The 11,624-nt window shown below is 45.1% G+C and overlaps 1 protein-coding gene across 3 annotated transcripts; it reads left to right on the plus strand.

Moving 5' to 3' along the window:
- Positions 1-13: 13 nt before the first annotated feature.
- On the plus strand, positions 14-11,122 carry LRRC41 (leucine rich repeat containing 41). Of its 3 annotated transcripts, none has more exons than XM_030573343.1 (10): positions 14-223; positions 944-1,030; positions 1,992-2,062; positions 3,775-5,002; positions 6,169-6,411; positions 7,792-7,956; positions 8,763-8,861; positions 9,368-9,490; positions 10,198-10,273; positions 10,823-11,122. In XM_030573343.1, exons 1-10 carry the CDS (start codon positions 112-114, stop codon positions 11,055-11,057), a joined length of 2,439 nt encoding a protein of 812 aa, XP_030429203.1. In that variant the 5' UTR covers positions 14-111; the 3' UTR covers positions 11,058-11,122. The 3 variants fall into 3 exon arrangements, with proteins under 3 accessions (XP_030429203.1, XP_030429204.1, XP_030429205.1); XM_030573345.1 differs by having other exon boundaries at positions 91-183; XM_030573344.1 differs by lacking the exon at positions 7,792-7,956.
- The last annotated feature ends 502 nt before the right edge of the window (positions 11,123-11,624 follow it).

The following is an 11,624-nucleotide window of genomic DNA, read 5'->3' on the forward strand; positions in this document are numbered from 1 at the left end:
GCCGGGCCCTCATGACCCTCCCAAGATGGCGGCGCCGCCCGGAGCTGTTTTTCTCTGTGCGTCGGGCCCGCCCCTAGGCCGCTCGTCTGAGTGAGGGCTGCGGGGGCTGCCATGGAGCCGCGGGCGGAGCGAGAGGCCGCTGCTGGGAGCCCCCCCAGCCTCTTCGAGCTGAGTGGGGCGGTGGTGAGCTCCGCCATGGGGACCCTGGAGAGAGAGGTTTGGGGTAAGGGGGGCGCGGGGACCCCAGGCCTGTCCCCGGGGGGCGGGGCGCTCAGGCCTCTGAGTCCTGGGCAGTTGGGGGAAGGGGGTTGGCTTAGCCCTGGCCTAGTGTTTAGATATGTGTGTTGGGGGGGCCCAGCTGAGGGGATGACACAACTGTCTGGGGGGAGGCGCGGATCCCAGGCCTGTTCCAATGCAGCATGTGTGGTGGGACCTGAGTTAGGTCTGAGACGTCTGGGATGGCAGCACACTGAGCGCGGGCTGCCCCAGTTACCAGAACATCCCCATCCCCAGGGTCTTTGTGGGGAAGGTTTGATGCCAATAAGGCATCACTATGGAATGTAACTGGACCAGCTTGTGCATCGGTGATGGGTTCTTGTCTCTGCTTTAAGTGTAAGTGCCAAAATGCACATGTAGCTCAGTGGTTTGAGCATTGGCCTGCTTAACCCCAGGGTTGTGAGTTCAGTCCTTGAGGGGAACATTTAGGCATCTGGGGTATAAATCTGTCTGGGAATTTGTCCTGCTTTGAGCAGGGGGTTGGACTACATGACCTCCTGAGGTCCCTTCCAACTCTGATATTCCATGATTCTATGATAATCCACGCACTGCAGTATTACCCTAGTGGGAACTTCAATCTCCATTTTATTTTATTGTCTTTCAAAACCTTGTCCACCTCTCAGACTTATAAATCATTCTGTATGTGTTCTCTTCCCCCATCCCAAAGCACTCCCTGGACAGATACTCCAAGGCATCCTGCCTTTGCTTAATATCTATTACCTGGAAAGGATTGAGGAACCTGCTTTGAAAAAAGGTCAGTTTTAGTCATAGAAATTTCTTCTCTAAAGTTGAAGGGTTGTTTGGTCTCCATTGACTATTTGGTTCTTGGTCTCTCTGCTGAAACTGTCAACAAGGAATAACAATTACTATCTGCTATGAGAAGTGTTTTGGTGTGGATGCTTTCCCTAAATGGAACTGGATTTAGAATGTCAAATACATTTCTTATAGAGCACTGAACAGCATTAACGATAATGATTTTCAGTGGCTGCTGACCATGGCTCATGAATAACAATGAGATGAATAATAATATTAAATAGAGCTGATGGTATCTGATACATCCAGTCTGTTTAAATAGATGAGAATTCATTGAAAATCCCCAATGTATATTTTTTTAAAAACACCTTCAAGTCAAATTTAATCTCAAACTTTGGCTTTCTAAAAATGACATTTTCAGTTCCTAAAACAAGAAATACTTAGTATATTTGATTGTTTAAATTCCACTGGAAATAGTTTTGTAAATAATAACTCTGCTTGCAATATTTGCAATACAAACATTGCTGCTTTTTACTTCTGTGTAAGTATTCAACAGAGAAATTATTATTTAGTGTCCAAAATGAGGAATACTAAAAGTACCTAGGCAGGATTAGTACAGAAAAGTTTTAATTAATTTATAATAATTAATTAGATTACCAAAACTAAAAGAATAACAATCTGATATGTAATAGGTAACAGGGGAAAAGATGATTTTTTTGTATGAAATGTCTTTTAAAATATTATTTTAACCTCATAGTGCCTCTTTAGCAAACATAAAATGTGTCATTTCTTTTAAATCAGTATCGATCTAGTGCCCTGAATGTTCTCCAAAAAATAGTATTTGATGACTCATGTTTCTAATCTTACTTGTTTCAAATTAATATCAATGTGAAACCTGAGAAGGGAAAATTGAGTAAACCTTTTGAGATAGAGGGTTTGGTGTAAAATTGTTTGTTTTTCAGGACTCTCAACCCAGCCCATATGGCACAAACTCTGGAACGATGTGATGAAAATCAGACCACCCAAGTCAGAGGTGAGTTGGAAAGTTGCTAATGGACCAATTTAGAAAGGACGCAAAGTTTTCACGTCAATTTTGCAAACACTTATGCATATTTTTCACTTTGAGCATGTGACTAACTCCATTGATTTGAGTGAGACTACTGAAGTGTCTAAAGTTAAACGTGTGTAAGTATTTACAGGATCAGGGATTAGGATGTCACCCTGGTATTCAAAACTTTCCAAAAAACACCTTATCTTGTACTTATATAGAGCTTTTCATCCAGAAAGATACTGTAGCACTTTGTGGGCTTAATATGTTAGGATGAAGCCCACTACTGGAGTGTATGCATGTGTGCTGTACATTTTGGGCCTCACAAAGAAGGTGCATGTAATTGGGATGAAAATAAATTTATTTTATTCTGATTTTATTACGCTCGAGGAAGGTCTTGCATTTCAGAACCAAGAATGTAGGTCAGACTTATAGGAGTTGGGGGTCATGGATAGCCAACTGAACATGTGGTCACAGTGTAATGTGGTGGCTAAGGGAACAACTGTAATCCTTCAATATATAAGTAGGGGAATGTAGAGTAGAAATAGAGAAGTGTTGTGCCCACTGTATATGGTGTTACTGTGTCCAGTTGTGATGTCACAACTTTAAAAATTGGACAAATTGGAAAATGATCAGAAAAGAACTACAAGAATGACTTGAGGACTGGAAAACTTCCCTTAGAGTGAGAGAATAAAGAGGCTCAATCTGTTTAATTTAACAAAGGGAAGGTTAAGAGGTGATTTGATCCTGGTCTATAAGTACCTGCTTGAGGAGAAGATTTCTGATAGTAGAGTGCTCTTTAATCCAGCAGACAAAGGCGTAGCAAGATCAAACAGCTGGAAGCTGAAGCCGAACAAATTCAGAGTAGAAATAAGGTGCAATTTTTTTTTTTACCAGTGATTGTAACTGTCCATTGGAACCAATTTACTAAGGGACAGGGTGGAGTCTCTGTAAATCAGTATTGGATGTCTAACTAAAGAGATGCTCTAGCTCAGCTAGAAATAATGGGCTTTTGATGCAGGAGCCACTTCGTGCAATTCTGTGTCTTGCGTTATATAGGTGGTCAGACTAGAAGATCATAAAGGTCCCTTCTGGCCTTAAAATTCTTGCCCCTATCTCTGTTATTGCTGTGTGAGTGCTACCCCCAGATGCCCTAGTTGTAAAGCTTCTGCTGTGCAGATGTTGGAGTAAAGACACATGGGAATAAGCTGTTGAATTAGAAGCCTGAATGATGAGGGAGTACAATATGTATGTAAGCCTGATTCTGCTACCCCGAGCCCTCCCACTGATTTTAATTAAGACCTTCAATTCTAGTTGACAGACTACAGTACTTTTTAGGATCAGAACCTTAGCTGGTGTCAAATGCTGCCTTGCAACATGGAATCCATGTGGCACAGGCTGTGGCAGTATAAGCTTGTTTACCACCAATATCACCCCAAACTTTCCTGAAAGGACTGCCTGTTGGGATGAGAGGGTATTTCAGTCTCCATGGCACATCCTTGACCTCTACAGAGACTGATGACCACTTGGAGAGGAGTGGCAGTGGTGGTTTCTGTGATACTGACTGAAGCCACTAAACACTTGTCAGATGATAACAGCTTATGGTCACTGTTGACCTGGATAGAATCTGATTTAGCATCCAGTGTGTCCTTGTTTAAATGAGGATAAAATCCATTAATTCTGGGATTTTATTACAGAACATAAAAAATTGGAGGAAGAAGTTCCTTGAAACTTTCTTCTCAAATGTCCTGCATGGAGTTTTGGATGTTTCTTCAGATCCGCGCCTGAGTGACCGTCGTTTTTCACCCCTGCTCCACAGCTCACGGCATGTTACACAGCTCACCATCTGTAACATGCTGCAGGGGGTAGCAGAGCTCACTGCTGAGCGCAACCAAAGAGTGCTAGAAAACCTGGCTGGCTCACTGAGAACCTTGAAGTTCCGTCATCTGCTGACCTCCGATCTGTCCATTAGACAGTCACTAAGTTTGCTGCTTCATCATCTGATCCACCATGGAGCTGTCAGCCAGGTGTCCATGTGTTCCTGGCCAGTTCCTGACAAAGTACTTTTAGTCCTCATTCTGAGTATGAGTGCTGGGTTTTGGCACCCAGGTAAGACACTTATGCACCAGGGTAGCCCTTGCAGTCTTTGCAGAGAGGAGTCTGATGCCCAAGGCCTGCTAACTCAAGAGAATGGTGCCCTGCTAGGGTCAAATCAGCTGTGCTGCAGCTCTACTGAGCAATCAGAGACCAGCCAGTGGGGTGATAGTGAGTCAAGAAGCAAGAAGGTCCAAGCTGCTTCAGCCGTAGCACTTCAAGAAGCTGATCCAGACTCTCAAGCATCTATAGAACTGTCCAGGAGCAGTAGTGGCACTGTTAAAACTCCAGTGCTCTGTGGATTAAGGAGCCACCCTTTGCAAAACCTAGCATGTCAAGATGTAAGCTGCAAGGTGCCCCCTGAGTATTACATTAAAGGAGAGTCTTCTCCTTCTCTACCAAAAAGGTCTTCGGTTGGCCCAGCTTTCCAAAAGCCCTATAGACGGTTTAAGACTGCAGTGGGGAGAAAGCGCCGCTGCCCCAGGAGAAACCGCAGAGCTCGTGCAGACCCAGAAGATCTTTATGATTTTGTCTTTGCCGTTGCTAGGGAAGAGGAGGAGATGGCAGAGTCGCTCTATGAAAGCAATGCCCAGGAGAGGGAAAGCATTGATGACTGGGCCCCTTCCCCAGCAGACACTCCTAGCTTTGAGGATGTGGGCTGCACGGAAGGAGGATCTGTCGGAATCATTCCTCTGAAAGCGGCTTGCCACTTCCGAAGTATCTCCACGCTGGAATTGTTCTCCATCCCTCTGACTGGGGACACCTGTCGGGCTTTGGGGAACCTGCTGAGCTCTTGGGTATCTTTAGAAAAGCTGGTTCTGTCTTACAATGGTTAGTAGTAATAACAGAACTTTTAATTTCAGCCATGTTTGACAGTCTCTGGTTTCTGACTGAAGCCAAATTCTAAAAACTGGTAAGATCTGCTCTGAAATTTTGGTTGGGTGGAACAGACATTTTTGGGCACTCTTCAACTCACCCTGAAAATGTAGGTAGCAAGGACGCTTCAAACCATGCCAGGCTTTCTTTAAGTAGGAAAAAAGCAAGAGAAAGCTGATCAGCAGCAACCAGGCTTAAAATATGAGAGGGGTATGTCTGTGTTAGAAGAAAAGGTGGCAAGATGCAAGTAGAGAGTAATGAAGATGATACAAGCTGAGAGAGAAGGGAAAGGAAGAAATGAACAGAGACCTACTGTGTACAGCACAATGGGGCCCTATTCTTGCCTGGCCCTTAGGCACCACTATATTATCCATTATTAATAATAAAAGGGGTCCAGAGGAGATTCTTTACCGCAGAGTAAAAACATCCTGTAACATTTTTTTGTTCCTGTAACTTTGCTTTGGAGAAGGAACTGGGATGTAAACCCATCAGATTAAAGGGACAAATGAGTCTAACTAGGAGTAGTGGGGGAGAGACAGAGCAAAAGGATAGACCATGATCCTCCAGACTTTTGCATGCAGGTAGATTCCTGAACCCACGCTGAGCTCTTCTGAAATCAGTGGAGTTCCGTGTGGGGGCAGGTTACAGGATAAGAGCCTTAGATTATAGAATAGTTCCTGAAAGGAATTGTAGGAACCGCATCACTCAGAAGATTGCACTAGGCTGGATAAAGCTCTGCTGCGAAGAATTCTGCCCTGGCTAGTGGAAATGGACAAAGTGACCTAGTGGATCTTTTATAGCTAACGTCAATATGTATGAAAAAAGAGTTCTTAAGATGTTGCCTAGAGTTAATCACATATTTTACTAATCAGAGGCCATCTAATCCATCCCTGACGTGCAGGATTGTTCCCTGTAATTTATTGTCTAATGTATTGTCCAGTTTTAAATTACTTAAGTGATGGCTTCTACCTCTTCCCTGAGGAGACCGGTCAACAGTCCAACACTGGGATCTATTAGAAAGGTGTAGATGATATAGGCTGTGTCTTTGTTCCAGCCTTGCTGAATTATTTGCTCTCTGTGTGTAACACCCATCTTGCTTGCTGTTGAAATGTTGGTTTCAGGCCTGGGCGCTAATGTCTTCTGCATCCTGTCTGGGCTCCGGGCCCTCTCTCACCGCAGAGACTGCAGCCTCCGCGTGGTGCGTGTGAGTGACGTGTTCTCACACATCCCTTCAGTGGAGCTTGTTTGGTCAATCCTGACTGCCTTCCCCCGCCTTCACACTCTCTCGGTCAGCTTTGATCTCAAAAACCAGCTGGAGGGGAACAGGCCAGAAGGGCATTCGAGCTCGGAGGCAGAAATTCCAGGTAGATTATAGATGCTGACTAGTAAATGAGATCTTGCTGTTTGTTTAAAGCAATAAGTTCAACCTCCTTTGCACACAGGGTTGTGAGTTCAGTCCGGGGGGGCATTTAAGGATCTGGGGCAAAAATCTGTCTGGGGATTGGTCCTGCTTTGAACAGGGGGTGGGACTAGATGACCTCCTGAGGTCCCTTCCAACCCTGATATTCTATGATTCTATGCTTAAGTCCTGGCCCAGTTTGCACGTAACTAGGTGATTGACTCACAAAGGAATGGTCACAGACCTTTTCACAATTTTCCACCTCCAGATTGATTGTGCCTCCAGTCTGTTGTATCCTCTGACATGGCACAACTTTGCAGGGCTCCTGGACAGAACACCTTGAATTGTGTCACATCAAATACCAAACACAATGTCAGCCCTAACAAGGCCAGGCAGAACCTGTAGTCAGTGCAAAAAGTGGCTGTTGGCTTGCTTACCTGTGTGGTCCAGATCTGCTATGCTGGCTTCCTGTTCCCTTGTGTGTGCAATTCATGCTATTGACTGTGATATATAAGGCCTTATAGAGGTTGGCTGATGTCAGTCAGAAAAAAAAACCAAAAAACCTGTTCACCATCATGATAGCTGAGATCAAGTGCAAGGCAATTGCCAAGCCTGGGATTTCTGTCTAAGTGCTGTGGCAGGGCAGGGACCCACTGCCTCCATTCTTTCAACAGATTTGTTGGTCTTCAGGGCATGGCAAAAGGCCCGTTCATCTATGGCAGCAGAGGCTGTCTCTACACCAGGGGACTATGGCAGCAGAGCCTGTAGTGTAATCCCCTAGTGAAGACACAGCCTCTGTTGACAGAAGTTCTTGTTCTGTCAACATAGGAATATCACCTCCCTGAATTATGTTAGCTAAACACTCTTCCGTCAACACAGCTGCCTCTATGCTGGGGGTTTGGTCAGTGTAACTGTCAGTCGGGGTGGTTTTTTCACACTCCTGATCAACACAGCTATGCTGGTATAACTTAAGTGTAGACCAAGCCGCAGGCTTTTGGCTTTGAACGAGATCTGTGAAGAACTGTGTCCTGGAATGAAAGTCTGATTCAGCTACTTGTGGATAAGGGGGTAAAATTTTCAACTGTGATTTAGGTGTTAAGAGCATAAGTCCTACTGAAAACTAAAAAGACTGAGGTGCCTAAGTCACATAGGGAACTTTTACCCAAAGTCTGTATATTCATTATTGTTCCATGCACCCAGACACTGGTGATGGGTACATTCTACAAATCTAAAATGGCAAATAATTACGATGGATAACTTAATTCCTCTGGGATCCAGATGCATTTATCAGACATTTTTGAGACAAAGTGTTTGCAGACAAACATCTTTTCCCCCCTCCCTTTAGAGAGCTGCCTGGAACAGTTAGAGATCCGATTCCCCAGAGAACCTCTGCAGACCAGTCTCCTTTTGCCTGTGTTGAAAGCCTCAAGGTCTCTCCAGCAGTTGTCCCTGGACAGTGCTACCATTTCATGTCCCCTGGAGTTTGGGCTCCTTCTGCAGGCACTCAAAGGTAACATGATAAAACTGCGTAGTGAGCTTCTTGGACAAAACATATCATGGTCTCCTGTGAGCAGCTTGTCTAGGGGCCTCCCTGTTCCTTTCCCACCCGTATTGTCTAGGGGGACAGGTGTATGCTACAAAGTTTTGTGGGCATAGCTGTCTCACGCAGGTGTGCGGAAAAATTCCACACCACTGACTGAAATAGCAACACTGGCAAAAAACCCATGTAGACACAGCTATGCCTGCAAAACTGTTCAGGCAGGCAGTTTATCTATAGATTTTCTTATGCTGGTATAAGTTGTATCTCCAGTAGGGGGCTCCACCAGCATAGCTATACTGGCATGGCTGTCTCAGCAAAGCCTTTCTAGGGTGGACCAGCCCTAACCCTTTGCATGTCTGTTGCTTTGGACTGTAAGCGCTAGGTAAAATTTTCAAAAGTGCCTAACATACTCAAGTCCCATTTTCAAAAGTGAATTAGGCACCTAAGGGCTTTTGAAAATTTTACTCTCCTCCTTGTCTCTACGATGCACACACCTGGCGCGATACGTGGATACAGAGAAATGGAAAAGGCAGTAGGGATTTTCTTCCCATTTTTGTTTCAGTGAAAATTACCGTGGGGAGTTGGGAGTTCCTGTATCACATAAATCTGAAGGCAGGATTTGGCCCTAAATTTGTAAGTTTAAGTACTGTAAATGGTGAGCTGTTACTTATCCAGGACAGCCAGCTGAGTGGTTGGGATTTCCTTAGCAGGTAGCTCGTCTCTTTTGACACACAGGCACACGATATCTGATCAGTAAGGTTTTGTCCATCTTGCAGAGTGTAATCCAGGCCTGAAGAGACTGAGTTTCCATGATGTGAACCTTGCTGACTACCAGAAGGAAGTTCTCCTCCTGCTGCAGGACCCTGTCCTTCAAGGTACAGCGAACATCTGCCCACCCACAAGTGCTGCACCACAGACTGCTGGTGGGGCTGAGGCTGGAGTCAGTGTGTGATCCTAGGGAATGCGGATTTGTCCAACAGTTTCATTCTCAGGAGTGGGAAGGAGCTGTGTGAATTGGGGGGGAATGAGAACGCACCTGGGTTGTGGCTAAGGAGCGGTAAAGCTCAGAAGCCAGTCTGCAATACAAAACAACTGGGTTAAGGTCTTGGCTGTTGGACATAACATGCATGACGCTATAACCCTATAATCAGGTCATATAACTGAGGGATATGATCAGGGTTTTACCCAGGTAACAGAACACCATTAAGGGTCCTGCCTACACTATTCATTTTACGCATATTGTAACTAGGTACCTAGCAATGGTGGTTTCAGTTCTTACACCGGGCCCCCAAAGCGATCTGCAATATGTAATTAAATAATTTACTGACTGTGGGGTGAGAGGCCAAAGGTACATCTATCACTGTGTGTATTTTTTTGGTAGAAATTACATTTTCCTTTTGTCGGCTATTTGAAAGCTGCACCGCTGAGTTTCTATCTGACATAATCCAAATAGTGAAGAGAAATTCAACTCTGAAGAGCCTCAAATTGCCTGGAAACAGACTTGGTAGGTACTGTCAATGCAACCAGGATAGTAGTCAGAGCTATAGCTGACCAACTTCTACCAATGAGTATAACACTTGCTGTGTTTAAGAGTGGTATTTGTGGAATGAATATTTTTTCGTGGGGGTAGATAGGGCATTCCAGCGATGTGCCACACTGTACAATTATCCAGGTGCATGATGGGATTTCCCTCCCCCCTCCTTTCTCTGAAGCGCTAGATTTTGGCCACTGCCAGAGATTGGATTCCAGATGTGGAAGATTAATGGCCTGATTCTAGAATAGCTAGAAATAAAGCTGATAGCACTAGCTCTCGCCGCGGGGAACATGCGGACACTGCATTGGCTTACTCAGTGCAGCTAAATCTTTGACATTACAGGTTTCTTTAATGATTTCCTACAAAACCTTCTTGCTTTAGTAATGTTCAGGTAACAGTTAAAGGTGTAGTGAGGATGAGGAACTGAATGGCTCAGGGGACTTGTAATGGACCCATCAAATCTCTCTCAGTGCTAGGCCCCCCCAACTCTGAATGAGCCCAACATTTAGTGACTTTCACGCTTTTGCTGTTTGGTGGTGTTTGAGGGCAGCCCAGTTTCTAGTAGTAATGGGCCAGCACTGAAGCCGCTTGCGTGCCTTGGTGCTGCGCCGCCCTCCTTCCTTTGACACTTTCAGTGGTTGCAGCTTCACATGTAATTTGTGTTTTCCTGTCATTAGGGAATCACAGGTTGGTTGCCTTAGCTGACATTTTCTCTGAAGATTCATCCTCTTCCATCTGCCAGTTGGACGTCAGGTATGCTGCTGCCTCAACCATAGTACTCTCCAGTCACGTCCCTTCTTATACTTCAGTGCTCCAGGCAGCAGGGTAAATCCTGAGCATAGTTCTGGACACTAGCTGAGCTGATACCACTTCAGCTAAGATTGTTTTAGGGAACACCTTGCTGCCACTACTGAGGATTTGAGCATTCTCAAAGGTAGGTATCCTTGCATACACGGTAAGGGAAGAAAAAGAAATACGAACATCTTTCATTGTGGAGCATCCAAGCCCCCGTTTTAAATGGCTAGGAATGCATTTAATAACAAAAGCACCAGTGCTTGTTCAGTTGCTTGCCACCTGCTGGGAGAATGGACGGAACAGTACAGCCCTCGATAGAGGCAGAGTATAACCAACTCTTATGCATGACCTGTCTCCATCAGATACCGTCAAGCTGTGTGGTATCTACTGCCTACCACTATTACTGTGATGCTTGCGAACAAGCACACGCTTCCCCCTCAAATGAATGTTAACTTGTAGGCACCTATGATCTTAACTGCATTTTCCTCTTGTTTTACCCCCTTAAAGCTCAAATTGCATCAAGCCCGACGGGCTCCTGGAGTTTGCAAAGAAGCTGGAGAGCCACATCCTGCAGAGAGGTGGGCAGATCAAGTTTACCCACCTCCGCCTCTTTCAGAACTGGTTGGACCAAGATGCTGCAACAGCTCAAGAGGCGCTTCGGCGGCTCAGAGCTGTGTGCAGCGTGGTCAGCAACACATGGGACTCTTCGCAGGCCTTCGCTGACTACATTAGTGTGATGTAATGAGCGCCCAGGAACTGCTGTAAAATCGATAGCGATAGCTTGAAATAAAGTTGTACAGAACAGTGCTTGCACTCTTTGGCAGTGCTGTTCACACTGTGTGCAGGAGCAGAGCTAACAAAGTAGAGGCTCTGACACCCCTCGCCTCCAAGCAAGGTAGAATTGATCATGCCACTTTCATAGTGCAACTGGGTTAGGGAAACAAACTCAGCAACACTGAGGTTATAGACGAAAGGGATAAAGAAGGGGGAGGGAGGAGTATCTTACCTGATTCTAGCCCACTGAACCGGACACATTTAAAACAACATTCTTGTTCACCTTACAGACTCTGAGGACTTTAAGCTGCAGTCGAATGGTTATTAATGTCTGCTGGAATCTTGCAGTTACTGAGCATTCGAGGAGCAGCTCTGGCTCAATCTTTCATTTTGTTTTTCGAACCCAAACTACCCTGAACCCATTCACCCTCTCACACTTGTGACTAGAAAATAAAAAAGTTAAACCAAGCCAATGCACAGGGCCCTCTTATATTTGGCAAATAAAGAGCTCCCCATTGCAAGAGACACTTCAGTA

This window comes from Gopherus evgoodei, chromosome 8, assembly GCF_007399415.2.
Source record: "Gopherus evgoodei ecotype Sinaloan lineage chromosome 8, rGopEvg1_v1.p, whole genome shotgun sequence".
Taxonomy (NCBI): Eukaryota; Metazoa; Chordata; order Testudines; family Testudinidae; genus Gopherus; species Gopherus evgoodei.

Coding starts and splice junctions, on each gene's coding strand:
- LRRC41 (XM_030573343.1), top strand. CDS start 112: ATGGAGCCGCGGGCGGAGCGAGAGGCCGCTGCTGGGAGCCCCCCCAGC. Junction 5,003..6,168: donor GCTGGTTCTGTCTTACAATG/GTTAGTAGTAAT, acceptor TGTTGGTTTCAG/GCCTGGGCGCTAATGTCTTC. Junction 9,491..10,197: donor ATTGCCTGGAAACAGACTTG/GTAGGTACTGTC, acceptor TCCTGTCATTAG/GGAATCACAGGTTGGTTGCC.